The sequence below is a fragment of the Hetaerina americana genome, unplaced genomic scaffold (assembly GCF_022747635.1).
Source record: "Hetaerina americana unplaced genomic scaffold, ioHetAmer1.1.p SCAF_1, whole genome shotgun sequence".
Taxonomy (NCBI): Eukaryota; Metazoa; Arthropoda; class Insecta; order Odonata; family Calopterygidae; genus Hetaerina; species Hetaerina americana.
Genome location: NW_027286069.1, coordinates 14,109,479 through 14,131,422, shown reverse-complemented (window position 1 = coordinate 14,131,422; position 21,944 = coordinate 14,109,479). Strand labels below are relative to the sequence as shown.

The 21,944-nt window shown below is 33.3% G+C and overlaps 1 protein-coding gene across 1 annotated transcript; it reads right to left on the bottom strand.

The window, feature by feature from the left end:
• Window positions 1-96: 96 nt before the first annotated feature.
• On the bottom strand, window positions 97-21,609 carry Pect (phosphoethanolamine cytidylyltransferase). The gene is made up of 9 exons (XM_071586235.1): window positions 21,500-21,609; window positions 20,603-20,740; window positions 19,292-19,404; window positions 15,909-15,975; window positions 14,653-14,878; window positions 13,783-13,983; window positions 11,157-11,374; window positions 9,285-9,453; window positions 97-6,959 (listed from the first exon to the last, which is right to left on the bottom strand). The coding sequence occupies exons 1-8, from the start codon at window positions 21,544-21,546 to the stop codon at window positions 9,306-9,308; spliced, it is 1,158 nt and encodes a 385-aa protein (XP_071442336.1). The 5' UTR covers window positions 21,547-21,609; the 3' UTR covers window positions 97-6,959; window positions 9,285-9,305.
• Between the last annotated feature and the right edge of the window lie 335 nt (window positions 21,610-21,944).

Genomic DNA, 21,944 nt, shown 5'->3' with positions numbered 1-21,944 from the left:
TATTGAATTAATGTACTATTCATACACAAAGAAGATATGTCATTATCTCAAAAAAATTATAGTCAAACACTGAAATCATAATCTTTAATTCATAACAACAGTGATCATAAGCTAACAATAGGAATTCCATCTTAGTCTAGCCATCTTTAATTCAAGCAAAGAAAAACAATGGTAACCACTGCCAGGAATATAGAGTGAAGGAAACTAACCGAAGACAATCCTGCAGGCTAAATGGAAAGACATTGAAACTGAAGCAGATAACTGATGAAGAAAGATGGCAAAGTGGGAAATTAGAACAACTGCAAAAGAAGCAAGAGATTAGAGGAAAATATTAAAGGATTCCGTGAATATCAAAATGAGTTGATGTCTTCAAAAACTAAAATGAAAATAACATACAAAAGAAAAGGTAATGAAATTACATGCAAGGTAAGAAAGCAGCATTACAAAGAACAGATTACAATGCTGTGGACGAAAGTACAACATTACCTTGTACAAGAAAAAATTGAAGGGAACAATTAGACTTAGAAGATACAGAGGAATGAATTCTTTTTCTCAAGCTTATTGCAGTGAAGAGATTATGAAAAGACATTCACGGTTTATTCATGGCCCTGGATTTTTACTTGGAAGCCCATAAATGTGGACATATTTTCTGTCATTCTAAGCCCAAATGGTGTGATTCCTTAATTTTTAAAATTTAAATCAGAGCTTTCAATTCTTTAATGTCAAAAATTGAGCCTTGATTTATCAAATTGATAACACCCGATGAAAGCAAAATGTTAGGTAATTGTTAAAGAAGAAAGATAACATTTTGCACAGCATGAAAGCTGGTAAAAATCAGAGGGAATGAAGACGATAACAATGCAGGAGAAACATGCACATAATCATTATGCTTTAAGAGTTTGATAATGTGCAGCAGTTCAATCAAAACTTAATACTTACCAAGAGCATTCTTCTAAGCACAAGCTTTTAAGTAGAAGACAATAAAATCAAGATAGTTATGGAAAATGATAGATGGAAAATGCATTCAATTTTATTTTCACCGAGTTTTTGAGAACAGAAACAGGATTTATTGGCTTCAGTTCACCCAACTTCATCCTTTGAAGCCCGCAATAAATTTTAATTTTGCAAAAATTATAAAATATTATTTCCACGGCAACCATTACTCCATTGATTTTTAGTTTGCAGCATCATACTTATGGAAAAAATTCCTGGTTCAACAGAAATATTAGCTTTTACTTTACCCATTTTTTGTAAGTACAAGGTTACCTTTTCCATGAAAAAGTGAAATACAAGGTGATCATAATATTATTTTTTAATGTTACAAAGCCTAGATAATTGTGACTGAAATAAAAGATCTACATACAGGATGCAGATAAACAGTATGACCTTATACAGAGAATCAGAATTTAATTTTACTCTGTTATGCACTTATGGTATATATTCATATTTTAATTTATTCAACTGTAATTAACCATTTTCACAGAGTTACACTTATAGTACAAACTTAAGTAACAAATTGCTTAACAAAACAATATATTTTTATGCATACTCTCACTCAGAATATGATGATATAAGCAATAATTGGTTAAATTTTAGTTACTAGAAAAATGTTTAATATTGGTCTTGATATAATTATATCAAAGATCTACATAATACAGGATGCGGCAACAAAACTTCCTTTTTTCATGGGGTTTTGCTACATAAAAAAAGGAAGTTACGTTGCCGCACCCTGCAATTGTTATACAATATTGATGAAGCCATTCATATAGTTATGCATGACACACCCAATTCAGAAGCTAATTACCCAAAACACAATTCCTATTCATCATTTTATTGGAAACTATTATGAGAGCCACCGTATTATTAAAATCTGTTTTGTGCCCTGCTTGCGTAAAATATAACATATCCTCACCCTCCACTGAATGCAAACTAAAAACTTTTAAAAAATATTACATATCCTTCTGTAATTTTTTATCTCTAACCTATACTCACATTGGCCAACTCATGCAAACCTATTACATAAGTTGCAATATCATATGTTTAAAACAATGATCAGCATAGCATGAATGACTGAAATAGCAACATAGGCATCACCAGAATTATTATAGAAGTACTTGCAGGCATTTCCAGCCAATGTCCATGAGCAAGACTTCATGAAGTTGGCATTTTTCAGTTCAACTATTTTAACTAAATGCCCACAAACTGCATCAAAACATTTAACACCACAAGTCTTATTTAATAAATTTAATTTGCAATACATTAACTTGATAGTATTTATTACATACACTTGCTTGACTAGCAACTGATAATTACAGTTCTCACACAGTGACTCAACTATTTTGATTTGTATTAAGATTTAAACACTTAACTAAAATTCATGTAAAGGAATATGTAATTGACAGTTCAGAATTCCTGATCTGAAAGGATCAGGATTTAACATTCTATACATGAGAATATCTACTAATTAATGCGATAAATTTTTATAACCTACTTTAACTTTTACTAGCAATCTGTTACGCATATTAAATCCCAAATAAGCACCCAAATTTCAGTATAAAGTTCTCAATTACCTTAAAAAATCTCTAGGCACAGCCTGGCATTTCTCAAATAAAATATATATGTATATTATTAATAAGAAAGTTAAATGCTAGCCAACAAGAGCATTACCATTCCAGTGATTTTAGAAAAGCACACACACAAGAAATATTCATTTCAATGTTTTATGGATATGTTCACTCGTAAAAAATGTACACAAATGAGTAGGAGCTATGGTAAAAGTGAAAACATTCTTCACAGCTCCAAAATTACAATTTCCCAACAAGAAGCCATGATTAGCCATGCGTAAATTACTTTTAATTAATAAGGCAAAAATGCAAGTCCACACACAATGAACACATGCACCATGAATTGTCAGAATCCAAAATACCTAAAAACCTGTGAGATTTGGAATAAAAAAACTACAGCACCAACCTGTTGATTGGTTTGAAAGGTGCGGATAGAGCTCACCTCTTACTAAGCCCGACAGAGCATGTGAAATTCACATATCAAGGAAGGAGGTGCAATTCCTTTCCCAGGACATGTCTAAATGCAAAACCAAATACAGATTATTATTGTTTGGTCATAATAATAACCTCTGTAACAATTTTTGATGAGCAGAAAATTCAAAATATCAATGCCTAACTGCATTAACTGAACTTTGCAAAATGTGAGAGCTACCAATGAGGGATTGGTTCTTAATGGCACTTTAGCTATTGGCAGCACGGTGAGACGCTGCAAAGTTTATGATATACTTACCAAGGTAATTTCAAGTTCAGAGAAATATTCCGCTATATAAAATAACACATTACCAAATATTTCACCTAGAGAAAGGCTTCAAGATGTGCCTTATCATTAAGTCATATTACGATATCGAAAGGCAAAAATGTAATGAGCAACATTAAAAATCATTCAAAGTCAAGTATTTTTCATATTTTATCCAATCAGTTTTCCCTGATAGCATTTTAATTAAGAATTATCATAACAGGGTGAACTTTTAGAAATTAAAATAACTTCCCTTGCGTTAAAATATTAAAACCATGTTAGCTATATTAAAATGGGAAAATAAGGCAAAGTCATTATGTTAGATCACTATGTATTCCCCCGGATCAAACAGTTTTTTATAATAAATATCAGATTGAATATTCATTTGTACCATATTTAAAGAGCAAACTACTTTTTCACACTAAGATATCATTTCCTCCTAATAATATAAATAACTAGGTTACAAACTTGTAAAACAGACCCAGCAAAATTTTGTTTATGCTTTACTGCATTTAAGTTTATTGCTTGACTAATTCAAAGAACTGCAGGAGATGCCATGACAGTAACTTTAATGGAGCACTCATGGGCATTAAAATTCAACAATTTCAAAGGGTAAAATTTATTTATGTCAAGGTCAAGCAAATGATTCATACTTTGAAATTGTTGCATTTATCGCCTGACTAGCCTGAAACAACCTAAACCCACACCATTCTACAAACAGTCTTTAAGAATGCTGACTTTAATCATTAAAAATATGATTGGTTGAACTGAAAAGAACACAATTTTCTTATAAAAGGCACACGGCAAATATCCAAGAGTTTAGATTCATTTACACATTTTGTCCATGATCAAAAGCACGATGAACAAGTAATTTTACTTCGACACTGACAACTACCTTAGCAATAATTTTCTTAATTTACATTGAGCTCTTTCCAATGGAAGTGACCCTTAATTCATGGTGCAATAATGTTCAGATTCTGAACAGAAACTTTAGATGAGCAATATAAAATTTGTTGCCGAAGGACAAAAAAATAAAACCTAAATATAAACTTAACACTTTAATAGACAGTACGGAAAATAACCTGCTCTGTCCCATGTTCAGGTTTAGGATTCAGACGAATCTATCATGGCACCAATATATTAAGTTTAACTTTTTAAAAAGAAAAGATGGAAATGGTATGTGTACTTCCCGAGCCTTCTCAATTAATAATATTATTTAATCAAAATAAATATGAATAAATTTGATGAAGAACGGTCTAAATGCCTTTAAGTTTAAGTTGATCAGCTGCATTATTTATCTGGTAGTAATAAAACATATCAACGGTTCATATTCCAACAATCAACTTTTAAAAGACAAAACGCTTTAAATTTTACTTATTTACAGTTCCACATTTAAGTTTGTAGAATTAATCACATGCAATTGCCCATTCTGATTTTTTTGAAAGGAGAAACAGGCCTTGAAATTCATTGTGATGCAACCAATTTGACTTATAGATGACTCCTGATGCTATATACTCAAATTAAAAAAATATATCAGCAAGATACTTAGGAAAGTATCTACTTAGCTTTAAACTTAAAGTTTCCAATATTCTGAGTAATACATGAAAGTTGCCATCCAGGAATGTAACTCTACCATGATGAATAATATGATAACCATACATTTGAATGCAAGTATTAAAAGTGATTAATTGTAAATGCACACTAGTGAAAGACAAAGAGTTCAACACTGTAAATTATCTCACTTGAAACAAAAATCTCAGACAAATGACATAAATATCTATAAAGACTCACACATTACATTTCCATTCAAAACTTATCATTTTATTGAATCAATGTCAGCCAAAATCTAATATATGAACTATAGAGTTTACCATTGTCACTCGAAGGTAGCACGTAGCAACAACTTACATCAATACTAACATTATTATAATTCTGAAATACTTGAAATGTCCTCATTCATCGTTCTTTTTATGCAACACAAAATAATTGTCAATAAAACACAAGTTTGTGTAAACATTAACTGATTTAAAATCTTTTAGAATCCATTCATAAAAATACATTGACTGAATTATATTTGGCCTTCTATGGAGTAAAATAGCTCTAACAGTCTCCGCATGATCATTTCGCTATAAATAAATATAAACATAGGCTAAAAGTTTTCCTCCAGAAGAATATTTAAAATTATAAAATGTAATATAGTTTGGCGTTACATTTCTCAAAAGTAAAATTTTCAATACTTTCAATTTGATCAGAAATTTCAATGTTTTACAAATATACATTATGAAAGTTGTACCACTGCAGAAGTTGATGAATCTCTTAGCAAAATCAATACTTAGAACTTCTGACAATATCGTTCAAAGTAGAAGCAATTAAACTCCCCAATGACACATACACACAATAGGAGCTGTCCATTAGTAGGAAATGAAATTATTTCCCAGGGCCTTCACTGATTTCTAAATAAACTACACGTTTCATGCAGTTCATACAAAAGATAATTCCAAACATCACAGTGAGAATAGGTGCATTATGAAACTTGCATTTAAAAGTGGTCAAATGGTTCCCTGGTCATAGTGAAAGATGCAGAGTTCTAAAAACACACTTCCACCAAACATATCCAATGCCAGTGATGAGAATCAAATCATCTGTAGGAATCCAAAGTATTAACAATTAATTAATTATGACTGTTGAAATAGTACCATAATTGTTCAATAAGACAAGAGAATAATTACACTTTAAAGTAAATAAAAGGAAGCCAGAAATGCATTATTTTATGGTGGTAACTTTGTTTGTAAAATAAAAACAGCATTGCTTCACCAATTAATCTAATGCGGACAAAAGTAAAAGGCAAAGTAAGTGTGCTGATTGTACAGACTGATTGGCAACATACCCACTATTAAAATGGTAAATGCAATGCACACCATATCACAGATACTTTAAATGAAAGTATTTAAAATCATCTATTCACATCATTCGTAATAATATTTAAATAAAAACCCTGATATTGATAAATCATTATGCAGAAAGCTAAATTATTTGAGCCACCCCAATATGTACCAAAAGAGAGGTTATGAGTGTCAACAATGGACCCCCTTCAGTCATTAGCCGATGAAAAGGAGTGATGTAGTCTGAGCAGTTACATGACAAACTAATTACAATATGAGCATCAATTATAAATATATGGCAGAGGATATGTTTGGCCAAATTAAACATGAAAGTTTATGTATCACACATTTTGTAAAAAACATTCAAATGATTTGAGCATATATAGATATACATATATGTAAAACAATAACCTCATATAGGAAAAACAACCTAATAACTAGTGTACATATATGTACACAATAATAATTAGGGAATATGCCCTGTACAAGTGGAATTACTAGAATAAAATTCATTTTTACAACTAACAGGAACAGTTCAATAACAAAAAATTTATCAACCAAAAAGAAAAATTATAATAACAATGACCATTGTACTTTCAATTAAATGTAACAACCATCACTGTAGTCACTCAGCTTCAACAAACTTAAATTGGTGCATGACTTGATTTGGATGAAGACTGAAGGTTTTCCTTGCTGCTATAATGACTAACATGCTTGAATCTTTGGTAATCATGATTAGAAGATGGAATTCCATCGAATATCCATATAAAAGGTGAGCTGCAAATAATCAAGAATGATACATCAATTCAATACATAACTTTCAACCAAAATAATCAAATTTAAATGCTTCCAGCATAAATAAGTCGAAGTTCACAAAATTTGTAACGAACTATCTCCTAAGCATTTGATATTTCTCTGACTCAACTACCATATTTTCCCATCAATAATGCACACCTTATGTATAATGCGCACCCAGGGCTTCATAGTTATCTTGAATGTGTATAGATTCCACGCATCTGTATATGTACGAGGGTCATCCGGAAAGTAGTACCCGTTCGTGAAATAAAGACACAAAAGTAAATATTAACAAACATAAAAAATTTTATTTGAAAGAGGATACTTTAAACTACTTCTCAACATAATCTCCAAGCAAATTAAGGCATTTGTCATAACGTGTGACAAGTTTCTGTATTCCTGCTGCATAGTCCTTCGCCGCCAGCTCATTGAGATACGCGAGGGACCCATCTTGCACAAATTTTTGCATAATGCAGATGGTGTTTAACAATTTCATGAACAATTGTTCGAGAAACATTGGGAAAATGCTCACAGATGTCATCAATTGTGACGCGCCGATCGTTCCTCACGAATTCGTCAACTGAGCTCACCAGTTGGTCTGTAATGACAGACGGTCTCCCCGAACGCTCATCGTCGTGTGTGTTCCCCCTCCCCATGTTGAAGTTGCGACACCACCGCCGAACAGACGACTCGTCCATTACATTGTCTCCATACACCTCCTTTAATTGGCGATGAATATCACATGGGCGAACGTTTCTTGCATTGAGGAATTTAATCACTGCCCTCACTTCACAACTGGCGGCGTTCTCAATTTTTTTAAACATTGTAAACAATCACAGAAACAACACAGGCAATGCTAGCGTCACGCAACTTGGCTCAGAGAAGGCAGACAAGCCACTGAAGCTATCTGACCTCGTCCAGCGGCTACTCGCGTCGTCAGCACTTCATGCGGCACGAACGGGTACTACTTTCCGGATGACCCTCGTGTATATATATATGCGCGTAAAAATTATATGTATATTGTGTGTAAAAATACGTTTATATCCATACACTAACAGATGGTAACAACCAATGAATACATGAAATCATAATTGCCTGAGGCTATATCTACCGTAAGTATACAGAAGATTTGAGCCAGGTGATTGAAATTAATTCGAAACAAGAGGAGGATCAAAAAATAAAAAATATTTACAAGCCAACACAGTAAGCAGTGTTATTGCTTTTTCGCTATGATTCGTAAGAAACATAGGTTTGCATGTCCTTTTATTTGCTATATAAATTAACTTTAAGCAAATCAAATATAAAAAAATTAGAGAATGAATGATATGGAATTTATTTGCTTTGTCAATATTGGCGCTCAGCTGTTCTAGACACCCTCCAAGTTCTATGAAAGTGCCGCCTTCATGGTGATTGTTTCAAACCTGAATTGAGTTAAGCTTTTGTAATTTAGAATTTTCTCAAGAAAATTAACCATGGAGAGGAAAATCGTATATCAATTAAAAATTTCCTAGCCGTACACCACCATGCTCTACATTCAAGTTTTCACTAGCGCTATCTTGACCTCCTTGTTGAATTAAAAAATAATGAAGTTTATGAGGGAATTCTCATTGTCACAAACCTTTGGCATTCTATCATTAATAGCAAGCAATTTTCACTACCTATCACAATACCTATTTATATATACAAAAAACTGGGGTACCTAAGCATATAAATAATGTCCTATAGAGGGTATAAAACGTTTTCTAACAAGATGGAGCAAAATAAAATGTTGAGACACATTGAACTTCAATTATTGACAACTCTCAAAACATCAGCTCTGCTTGTGTTTTCTCAAGCCTAAGCAGCCCATTTAGGTTGTATAAATAAAAATTAATGGGCCTCTGCCATGTCAATCACTTCCATGAGAAATTGCTGAACAGCAAATTTAACCTCCTAAGTGGTATGCCCAGAGAAGTTCCAGGCCTTGCTCTGCAGCCTAGAATGTTTTATCAAAGAAGAATTCTGTTGTCTTCATGGTTTCAAAACCCAACTAGCTTAAAAAAAACCTCCCTGGGGGGTATGACTTAGAAAAAATTAAGTCACTCCTGAATGGGTTCAACCACTGAGGATATTAGGAAACTCTTAACAGAGATCCACTTGGACTACCTTAAGAGGTGATGCTTAACATTATCACATGAAAAATGTTTTATCACCAATTTAAGTGACATTGGGCTGGTTTGTACTCAAATATGTAAAAAGACACCAATGCAAAAAAATCAGAGCTGTAAGTAAAAAGGTGCTTAACTTATATGCTAAATAAATAATTACCTCCTTGGTGAATTAACTTCATCATAGGGAATTGACATGGCCATTTCCCTTGACCATATCACCTCCATCCATCAGCTTCCCTTCCATTAGCTCCTTTTGCTTTGAAAATGCCTCCAGGGCAGCCAATTCTTTCTTCTCCTTCTGAGAGTTGCGTGTCTCATACTCTAGCCTGCAGAAACATCAATTTGTTCAAGATATCCAGTCAACATTAGAGCTGCAATATATACTACCAACATTGTTCAAATCCTCTCCTTTTCCAAAAGAGCAGCAAATATGGAGCTAGGTTTATAATAGTGAATGTTATGCGGCTCCCAAAGCAAGAGGTAACCAAATATTTGAGTTAAACATTTAAATAGCTTGAGTTCATGCGATATAATGCAAACATAAGACATACTTGTATTATATTTTTTAAACTTCTGTTAAAAAAGTTTCTTCAAATGATATATTCTTACAAATGCACACACTGACATACATGTACACATTGTTTTGAAAATTCTGAACAATTATAAAAATGCCTGGCAAACCAACCCTATTCAGAGCAAAATGGTAATGAATGGTTTGAGGGTGAACATAAGATTCACAATAAAGTTCAACAAAACTTGATGAAACCCCATGTGATAAACTGCAATGTTCAAACATTCAAAGGATCATGTTCAAAATCAGTTATAAAGAGTTCAAACAGTGACTGGTCAGTTCAACCTTTTATTTATTTCTGCCAGTTCGGGTCTTAGCTTCAGTTCACAATTCCAGTAAGGTTTCTGGACCAATTGTTCTAGTTAATAGTGGGGATCTGGATGGTGCGGTGGCTAATGTGCAGGCTTCCCACCGAGAGGGCCCGGGTTCAAATCCCGGCGGCGTTGAATATTTTTCAGTGGTATCTCGATCCCTACTGGAAGTGCTTTGTGGAGAGCACTTTGAGTGAGTACAACGTCCGTCAGATGGGACGTTCAACTGCGGACCCCTTGGTGCCTTTCGACAAGAGTAGGCTAATGCCGATGCCAGGTTTCTCTCCACCCTTCCTTTCCCATGCATCCATCCCTAATGGCACTAATGACTTTAGCTGTCAGTCGCCTCCCATAAAAACTACTACTCTAGTGAATGGGTAGATTATCAAGATAATTATAACCTCATTAGAAGTTTTACTTAGTTTCATACAACTGAAAATATTGTAAATACAATCTTACATTTGAAAGTTTCAAAACTAAACGATGACAGCAAAAAATTATACATATACAAACTGCACATATATTTTGCATATTTTATAATAAACATTATTAGATAATAGTTAGTTTTTCAAATTATAAAAAACTGTTGTCATACTGTCAATAATCACTGCTGACAAGCTGAATATTAAATTTTATTTACACAACTAGAAATAAACATGATCACAAGCAAATATTTTATTCTGTGAAAACCCAAAAAAAAATTAGACGAAAACTTAGTCATTTTAAAAATTTGTTATGGAAGTAAAAAATTACATATAAACCTATATAAACTATGGTTAAACAGAAATCATAATTCAAGCTCAAAAATTTACCAGAATTATTGGAACTTGTATAATTCAAATTCATTTTAATAGAATCCTAAATGGTTTTATTAAATAAAATTTTTGGCATGCACACTTTTTTTCATTTAAATTGTTGATTATGAATGTTAACTATTTCTAATTTTTTCATATTCAAGTCAAGGAATTGCAGTAAATATTTTAGTTTGGGAAGTACACTATTATATACTTGAACAATTCATTACTCAAAAATCCCACAGTACATACAGAACATTTAATCTCAAAACTCAATCACAAAGTTAAATTACCGGGTGAAATGAGTTTTAAAAAGTGTCAAAAGATAGTTACAACATAAAAATGATAATTACCTGTGCATGATAATTCTCTGAACTATCTTCTCAGTTGTCATTGTTGAGCCAGAATCTATGGTTATGAACTTCCCTAACCGTTTAGGTTCGGCATATGGATCAGGATGAGGGAGAGGTAAAAGAGGAGTCCTTCCATGGCATACTACATCCACTCTAAAGTGATTCATCAGTTCCGCAGTAACTACATATGGAGCACCAATAACCACTTCTGACACATACTGAAAATGAAATTTTATTTACACACTTAGAAATAAAAGTGATCACAAGCCTTCTACTTTGGTACCACCTAATGATTATGATTACTAAATAATCAAATAATTTATTCTGTGAAAAGCCACACTGTAACCACTGGCCTCAGGAAAGATTCAAGCCTTGTGAGCATTTAAATAGACACGCACCTATAAACATATAAACAAATATGGAGATGCATACTCAGCATTAAAAACTCATTGGTACATTCTGAAGCCACATTTTTATGCATATAACTGACTGCATTTACATGACTGTATGCATATACATGACTAAATCCAACATTAGATAAATTATATTATGTTTCCATCAAAGCAAAATGGTATGTATGAAGTGGAATGATGATATAATGAGAATCTTGAAGAATGAGAAATGCCAGCTGTCCAGATTTTTACCCTGTGATTTACATTAGTAAATTTATCAGTAACAGCCAAGCCTAAATATTATACTCAGGGCAGTATTTGTCATAAACACTGAACATTGTGCACCGTGACATAGCATAAAAATGGAAATCAGAAAAACTGCATCGATATTTTGTCACCAATTGAACATACAAGTGAGTTCAAGTTTCAAAAGTATCCCAATTGTTTTTCTAGGTACTGAAGAAGATACACTAGAAAAATGTGGTGGAGCTTAAGATAAGTGGGTGCTATTTAAGATTATGAGACACATGACTGCACTATACAGATCATATGGTTCGTATAGGTGCTACTAGAGTGAGAAGCATTTTCAATGTGTAAAAATGGGGTAGCAATGTACAAGAACAACAAGTAATCATTCATTTTCTCCACTTATATTGTTTGAAACCCCAAGAAATTCATTATTAAATGAGTGAAACATGTAGTGATGAAATTTAGGATAAGTACAGGGTGTGGCAACATAACTTCCTTTTTTCAATGCAAGTTTGCATTGAAAACTCATTGTATGTTGAGAATTAGAATGTACCTATGACATATCTAGACATTTTTGCCGTCCACCTTTGGGTGTATGTTAACAATTCCATATAAAATAAAGATATCTTAATAGAAAACCTTGAAGTTTAACTTTAATATTTGCACCCCTTTGTTATCACCAGTCAACAGATGGTGATATTGAAAAAATACCCACATTTGGAGCCAGTATTTATGAAAACAGCATGTAATGACCAGAATATAAGTGATTAAAATGTTAAAAACCTCCTTTTCTCATTTTCCTTCATTAGATTTTTACATCTACAGCTTGTTTGCAAGTGAAGAAAAGTATATTTCCATTCATATTTTCACTATTGTGATATTGGCAAATTTATAGTATGTAATTTTGTGTAAACATTCACATTCAATGCTTTGTGATAAGAATTCATAAATTTTAAAACTTGGCTTTTCCATTTTTGTAAGGAACCTGTGGCAGAGTTAACCTTCTAATCTATGCAAAAAATTTTTAAATGCACATTAGCGGATGACTTTGTTAAAAGTTACTGCTGTGGCATCTACTGCAGTTTCTTTGGAATTTCTAATCTGTGCTTTAAAGTTAAAAGATGCATCCCGGCACAAAACTGCCATCCATTAAGAATGAATAAAAAAGAAGACATGACAACATCCACATTTAAAGATTTTAAAAAATAAGGAGATGGTTATAAAAGGCATAGTCATCATAATATCTCAGCTATAGTGAGCAAACATAAAGGTGATTAGAATACAATAATATTGGATGAAGCCCTGTTTTTCTTGACACTCAATACAGACAATGATGTCAAAAAATATTCACAAAGCATTGGGCTCTTTCCAGTCCATTGACTGGAATTCTGAATGAACAAACCAGTAAAACATGCAAACCAGGGTTATTCTATGCCAAGTTGCAATTATAATGTGGGAAGCATAACTTAAGGGTAGGCATTCTGTAGCTTGTTGGTGATAATCTAAGGCAGAACAACATTTCATTTAGTCACTATGTAATATGAAAAATATAGAACCTCTTGAGTAAATACCTTCTCAATACCCACAGTATTTATATCTACTTTATAAATCAATACTTAAAAATTCTGCAGCAAGCTTTTGAAATTATGGACGAGATACTGAAATTTTCACAATTGGCTTTACTATTTGAAATGGAGGCTGGAACTTATACAGTACACCCACACAGATCAGAATATAGGAATGCATTCACAGGAAGTGTGGCATAGATGCAGCTTAAAATATTCATCTGAAATGCATTCTGGTATATTTAATCTATAAAAAATAAATATAAGTAGTAAATAAAAAGTATGAATATAATATACCTTTGTACTTCCTAAATATAATAGGCCTTATGCCTTCATTTAATTTCAACCAAACTCAGAATATAAAACCAGACAGAATTGCTTTTATAGGAATAAAAACTGATATCTTAAAAATTTATTTACCTTGCAAGCAAGGACACTGAGCACTCTTTCATGCAGATTCATTATTGGGTAATTGCTACCTTTATATCGATTAACTATGGGGTCAGTGTGAAGTCCAACAATGAGGAAGTCTCCATGCTCTCGAGCACGCTTCAGAAAGTTAAGGTGACCAACATGGAAAAGGTCAAAGGCTCCAGCAACGTAGACAATCCTGTCTCCTGGCTGCAATAAGATAAAAACATTATTATTATTTTCAAATCAAAAATCAAGACATTAGCACGACATATTACTTTTGACAGTGTAAGGTACTCAAAAAGCAGCACACAATGAGAGAGTATGTTTATGAACAGTTTTTCAGGTGCTTGTGCAAAATGTTTTATGAAAAGACCGCAAAAAGTCATGATTTCTACTTCATTACAGGAATGACACTAAGTGAAATAATAAGGATGTGTTAAATCTATCAAATGTACTGCTTATCTCTCTCCCTTAAACAAAATTATGACCACAAATATGTACTTATGCAGAATATTAAAAATACCAACCATTAACAAAAGTAGCATACTCGGTTCCAAAATCAATGAATGTTGACAAACATGTCTTTAAAATTACTGGAATTTCTATCCCCCAGCATGGCAAGAGATATGGATAAGTATGTTTGGATGTATAAACAAAAGTGTCCACATGATAATTAAATATTTGCAATAAGCTGTAATGAATGAAATCCTAAAAGGCCTCAATTTAATCCTTGATTGCTACAGATAAGTCAACAAGCACCAATTAACATGAAAAATTACAGTAAATAAATAGAAGAGGTATTGCAAATGTGGGAAATAAACTTTTTGCAAACAACCTGTGCACAATAAAATACATTTTGAAAGTTCCTTCCCTAACCTGAGGTACTTTCCCTTCACTGAATTGAGTTATCTGATGAGTTGTAGGGAGAAATTGTGAGCAGCCAGTGAATGGACTTCTGGCAGCAGAGTCCAATCCCATCGTTGAAGATCCTTCTTTCCCCACTTCATACTCTTTCTCACCCTGACGGAAGTGTTGCCTGGTCATTAACAGCATACGTCCCACAAGATCTGTCGTTGAAACGCCTGCAGTCCTTGATACCTCTCTACAACCAATACAAGAACATTTCCTCATAATTAAATAAAATGACTACTAGTTGAGATATTGCCAGTGTATTACAAATTGATTATGGGCCATCAACAACAACACCATAAACCTCAATACAAAATATTGGTAATATGACATCTTTCATTGACAAACATTTTAGTCAAAGGCTAACACACATTTAGAAAATTTTAAAATCATGGGAGGCAGTCTTTCGACTATCATTCTAAATTTAAGTGAGAGGAATAAACACAATATTTATGGATTTTAAGAAGAGGGCAGCCACTCATTTTTTATAATTCGATTCCCAACTTTCCAAATAATCTAGTACATCTGACATACCATTTCCCTACTTTTCTACTGAATATTTGGAGCAAACCATGTTTATTTGCCAGAGTGACTGTTAAAGCCTATTCTGATCTGAATTTCCACATTTCCACAATAACATTAAGACTTGAACGGGTATTACATGAGTGGTTTCCCATTAACATAGCAGCATATTGGTACCCATTTCTTTTTTAAGAATAATATAAAGCATCAAGCTTTTTACCACGTAAAGTGAGTAGTACATACACTCTCAGGGGCAATACCTCCACATCTTTTCCCAATCGATTGAGTAAAGTTATGGTTTTTCCCTTCTCTTTAGTTTAACAAAAATATATTAAGTTAGTGAATTAAATAATAAATTACCCCACAGAGCCCCTTCTGATCCTTCTCCTCCCTATCCTTGCAACCAGGACATCCCTTTCCCATCCCACACTAACCCCTTCCCTCCCACTGATACATGTTTTGATGAGCATTTAGTGCCTGGATAATGATTGCTACAACTCAAAATGCTTATAGCAACACAAATGAGCAATCAGAAAACAAAAACATACTTTCTTTACATTAACCTACATTTATACAGCATGTATACATACTGTATAAGACCAATGTGTTGAAGTGTTGTCATTCTAAGACAAGACTTTTTCAATAGAAATAAGAGTAAACCTAAAATAGAGACATTGATTCCCACCCTCAGTAATACTTACTTATATCTTCCAGCTGCTTTCACAAGATGGTAGGTATCAATGCCATCAGCAGTCATTGTTATATCATCTGAAATGAGGAGAATGAATGAGAAATGAGTCGGTAAGAATAAAATCCACAATTGAATTTAGTAATAAATTGTTTAATATGCAACAATCAGATTTTTTAAATCTAGTAAATGAATGATTCTAGAAACTTATGTGGAATTATATTTGATGACTCAAGTTTCATTTTTTCAAAAATATTCTAAATCTATTTAAAATGCTTTATATATAATACACACATTCATTTCCCTTTCAATTTTTCCAATTCTGATCTGAGAAATTCAAAAAGGAGTCCAAATGGTCCCTTTCAAGAGGTCATAAAACTTGATAATTTTGGCCAGAATATCCGAGAAATATTATTTAATTGAAACAATTTAAAATTTAACTCAATTTCTTAACAATAACATCCTCTACATTATTTATTCAATATTGTGAAAAGATTCCAATAACAGATTTTTTACCTATCATTTAGGTACTAAATAGTAATCACTATCCATCATACCACTACAAAAAACACAACTCACACTACTGATACCATATAATAAAACTCAAAATGAGTTTTTGCCTATTGCCCAAGGTAACTGGATATATGACTGTACCACAACTCCCTATTGAAATTATCCAAAACACTGAATAACCTTTCCAATTATAATTAGAAAAATTCTCGTTGTAAGTATTTCCATTCTTTGGAGTACTACCTTAATGTTTTAAAAAAAACTTAAACTAACTTGTCTTAGTTTCTAGTTTAGCCATCATAACTAGAGTAACTTAAGCCCTTTTTTTATAATGCTTTTCATGTATACAGGGTCAGTACAATAAGAATCGCTACTGGTTCGATGTAGCTTCAACGGAGCGGTGGATGGGGATACGATCGGTCGGCTTGGTAGAGGGGTCCCCCACCACCCAGGCACTCTTTAGTTCAGTCGCCTCCAGGGATATGTTGAGACGGGAAGTGGATTTTTGTGACGTGTGATTGTTTGTGGTGGCATCGCGCCAGCATGGAATGCACCGTTGAGCAACGCTACACTGTGAAGTTTTAACTCAGGAAATCCACTTCGGAGAAACTTGAACTCATTAAACAGGCTTATGGGGATGAAGCCTTGAGCCGTACAAGAGTTTTTGAGTGGCACAAAATGTTTAAGGAAAGCTGGAAGCTCGTCAAAGATGAGCACCGCATTGGATGGCCGACGACTGCTCAAACCAAAGCTCAGGTGGCTAAAGCAAAAAAAGTTTTGGACTCTGACAGGCATTTAACCATTGCCCTTATCAGTGAGGAGACCGGCCTTTCAGTTGGAAACGTCCACACCATTGTAACTGAGGATCTTGCGATGAGGAAAGTGTGCGCGAAGCTGGTGTCGAAAGTCTTGAGCGAGGAAGAAAAACTGTCACGGGTGTAAATTTTGCAGAAATTTTGGACTGCATCCGGGAAGATGAAGATTTTCTCGACAATGTTACTACCTCTAAGGATAGCTGAAAAGGAGCTCAAGGGATATCGGTTTGACACCATTGAGGCAGTTCAAACGGCGACAACAAAGGCTTCAACAGTGTTCCAGAAACAGACTTCCAGTGGGCTTTGGACAAATGGCATACGCGCCTAACTAAGTGCAGGAGGGATGTATTTTGAAGATTATTAAGTAACTGCTATGATAACTCCAATAAACTTTGATTTTTGGAACCAGTTTTGATACTTATTGTACGGACCCTGTATATCTTTAGAAAGTCGATGGCATTCTTTTATTGCATTGTACAGATGTATTTTCATTTGAGTTTAAGTAATATTTTTGTAATTCTATGTACTTGACATGCCTAATAACTCATGGCGTTACTTGATTTTTCTCTGTGATTGTTGTGCAAATAAATATAACAATAATAATGAAAATAAAAGACAGAAAATATACTGGGTTTGATGAGTCATAAATGATTTCAGCCATAAATATTGAGTCACAAATGACTCTATAGATGTCCTTTCAGGAATGAATTACCATCAGAATAAAAACACATCCATCAACTTTCAACATTATACCTATCATAAAGTTGGTCAAAAATAACATTACATGTCATAAATGATCTTTTTATTTTGATATGCATAACAAATTCAGTCCATGTTCTAGTTTGTACAATGGCAATGCATACCATTCAGCAGTTTCAGTAGATTCTAGAATCTGTAGTGTAGTGATTAAACATTGAAATATCTCATAGTCATAATGTTCGAGCTTTTTAAACATAAAATCAAAATGATAAAAATAAGAGTTTAGCTAAAAATGTTCTCTTTAAGATGCAGTAATGGAAATTCCATTGTATTGGAGTTTTCCTACCACCATAAAATTTGCAATCAAGTTAAGAAACATGACTTTACATACTTTAAATAATTTAGAGACAACAGAATGCCATCAAAAAACCAAAGAATAGTGCATTTATGCAAATATAATGACCTACTTATGCATTATTTGGGTACCAAAGTAAACAAAAGCAGAATGTGTAAAAATAGCAAGCAGTTGAAAGGTCCAACTTCAAAGCAATCACTCCAAAATTAACTCAACTCCTAAAACAATAAGCAGATCATATTGTCCTACGCGTAATAGATATTCTCAGTCAACATTATTGACAAATTCAAAATTATATCTAAAAAAGCATTAAAAATTTATCCTGAGAGTGAGTGAGAATGTCACATGAAGAGCAATATGCCCTGGAGATAGCATAAGAATTGGGAGCATGTTTGTGGCTTCAACTTAGAATATTGGGCTTAGTCTGTAGATGGTCTTACTTTAGATCCAATAAAATATTCTAAAATTGGCAGGAAAACAATAATTCAAACAAATACTGATATATTTAGGCACCTCAAAGATTTTAATCTTTGGGATGCCATACAAATATAATTGTGAAGTAAAATAATCCCTCATCAACTACAGTTTTGCCAACTTCAGAACTAAGATGTCACAGTAATAAATCCTGTAACAAAATTCATAACAATGCTTTATTTTCAGATAAATGGCCATGGGCATATAACCCTTGAAGAACTAAGACGGACCATTAGTTATGCATTGCTCTTGGAGAGAGAGATGACAAGCAACAAAATGTACAGTGTGGTTCAAACTTTTTTGGTCTTCAAAATACTAACTGCAACACAGCCTCTTACTTATTCTTTTATTATCTATTCTTTAAGTAAGCAACTCAATGAGTTTTCAGCAATGGAATCCTTCATGAAGACAATTTATACAGTTGGCAAGGGGGAAGTAATATTTTAAGAGTAAGCCTCTCAGCTTCATGCAATTTAAACAAGAGGTTTATCTGAAAATCAGATTGAAAAAGTAACCTAAGTACATGGAAGTGTTCTACCTCACCCCCATGGACACAAAAATCACAGTTGTACTTGTCAAGGGTCTCCAAGGTTGTCACATATGGTGCTCCTTCAACAACTTCATCCACCCACTTGATGCCTCTCACCATCTCATACCTACAAATTAGAAAAAAAAAGGTCTTCAATGATTGAGAGCATCAATTTATTACAATAAAATACACAATTTATCACCAGTTACCTACCAGCGGCTAGGAGATGGCTTTTAACACATGCAAGTAAAATTAATGACTTATTATCACTATACTTTCAGTGACAAAGAGTTGCAATTGATTGATTGATGTTTATTGGTTAAGACATGTTTGAGACATGTATGAATCACGCAGTAACATTGTTTGCAAATATTCCAGAAACACACAAATACAAATGCAATTGTAGTTTGAATACAAATGATAGTCACAAATAAAAAACATAACAGTAACAGCACACAGAAGGATTAAGTTATTTATCAACAGAGAGAGACAAGAATTCATTTCAATGGTATCAGGGTCAACCTTGTGTACATTCATCTTGAGAAATAAGACAAACTTCGTCTTATTCCTTAAGACAAGAATTCATTCACAGAATAGAATTGATGTTGACACAGGAACTGAAAAAGTTTAGATTTAAAAGATAAATTCGCTAATTTTCTCAGTTTTTTAAGTAATGGTCATAGGAATTCGACGCCAGCATATGAGTCTGGTCTGGCAAGTATTTATTATGGTTAAATGTCACCGACTTTAGGCAGAAATGCTCAACATTTTGGATTTTGATCATACTATTAAGGAATCTGCCTTTACTAGCAGGCCAATTCAAATATGTACACACATTTAGGCAACCTGACAGAAACAATGCATATCAATCTATTAGGGTAAAATTTTACAGTTTAAAAGAAATCATGCTTTCGGCCATAGTGAAAAAATGCCAATGAAATAAATGCCTATTTCATGGCCTGCACAACGCCAATACATTTTTTCCATTCATTCAAGCATACCATAAACTACGACTGGAAAACGATCACCCACATAGTGAAATGACACTGCACAGCCGGTAAATTATGAGCATTAAAACGAGCCACTTCTCTAAAATTCCTTGTACCACAATAAGTTAACTGAAACCATATATATTACCAGTTTTCATTTTCAACATCGACCCAGCAGTTACAAACACCACAGTTATTTGAAAAAATCAATTCCTTATAAGTTACATAAATGTATTCTAGCAACTTGAGTTGTTCTCTTATTTAAATATTTTCTTTAAGGAGGTATTTTTTGGAAAAATATCTTAAGTGCATGCTGTGTCATATGAAATACATTACCTCTCCTCTTCAGTAAATACAGGAGGGCCTTTGTGTTTTGCAATTTCTTCATCAGTATGAACACCAACTATTAGGTGATGTCCCAATGCTTTGGCTTGCCGCAAAGAATTGGCATGGCCAAAGTGCACCATGTCGTAACTATTAAAAGAGTCAATAATTAACCAATCTGTTGTTAAAAGTGTACCAGAGTAAGGTTATATCATAATTTCAAAATACATCTTGTGCATCAAAATCTCAATCGTTTTTGTTTTCTCCGCCATCACTATTCAAGTCGAACAGTATTTAAAACAAAGAAATACTAAGATATTATGTTAAAATAACTTTCTTTTCGTTGATAATATTTTCATTAATTTTCATCAGCACAGAAATGTTTTGCGAAAACTATAGCCATCAGTTACTGATATCGTGCGTATTTTACAAAAAAAATCCATTAGAAGGGGAATGATTAAATGCCAATCTCCTTGATAACAAAAGTAGGCTAAGGTCAACACGTAAACATTCATTTCATCTAACCTTCTAACACTTAAGGAATTATACTTTGTATCAGATTTTGGCCAAAAAGGGATATAATAAATCGCTATACATTACAAAATCTCTTAAACAAAGTATTGAAAGTAAAAAAATAGTGGGCATCCAAAAAAAATATTTTAAATACCGGTTCTCAATAAATATGAAATAATTGGCAGATGCATTAGAAGAAAAATGTCACCTCAAATATAGAGTGGAATAACTGTCTGAAGCAAAAAAAACAGGGATATCGACTAATATCTCCCCCGTAAAAACCTTATCGCAAGTAAAACGTGGCTGCGCCCACATGTAGCTTACGCCCACAGATTACGAAAGCAGAATGTACTGTCATTAAAATATTTTACAAAATATATCAAAACCTTTACTTACCACCCATCGCACCAAACGCGAATTTTCCTGTTAGTTTCCTCTGCCATTCCTAAAAATTCAGCTGATCTCTGCACATCCGCTTCCCATTAACCCGCTCACTACCGCCTTCGTTACAATTGTTGTCATTGGTCAATAGAAAATCTGATGACCACGAAAGCGGTGGCGGCGGTAGTGTCAATTTGCGTAGCAGCCGACCCGCGATTTCGAAATTGCGTAACGTAATTTTCCTCGCAAAAGATTTTTTCCACATCACTCCTTTTTCCCAAGAAAATCGTTATACGTTGCAGTAATAAATTTTATAGAATAAAATTCTTATGAATTATTAAAAACATATTTCATTTAAAATATCTATGGTGTACAATTTCACCTAAAAACTATAATTCAAGTGTCAAAGTCAGAGATGTACATATAACGCCTTGTTAGACGGTGAAATATATTTCAATTC

Bases quoted from the DNA above. Each gene is read 5' to 3' on its own strand.
- Pect (XM_071586235.1), bottom strand. From the start codon at position 21,546: ATGGCAGAGGAAACTAACAGGAAAATTCGCGTTTGGTGCGATGGGTG. The intron at 14,879-15,908 runs GTAAGTATTACT...TATTGGTTGTAG, and splicing joins AAAGCAGCTGGAAGATATAA to AGAGGTATCAAGGACTGCAG. The intron at 9,454-11,156 runs GTAATTATCATT...ATGTTTCTGCAG, and splicing joins CAGAGAATTATCATGCACAG to GCTAGAGTATGAGACACGCA.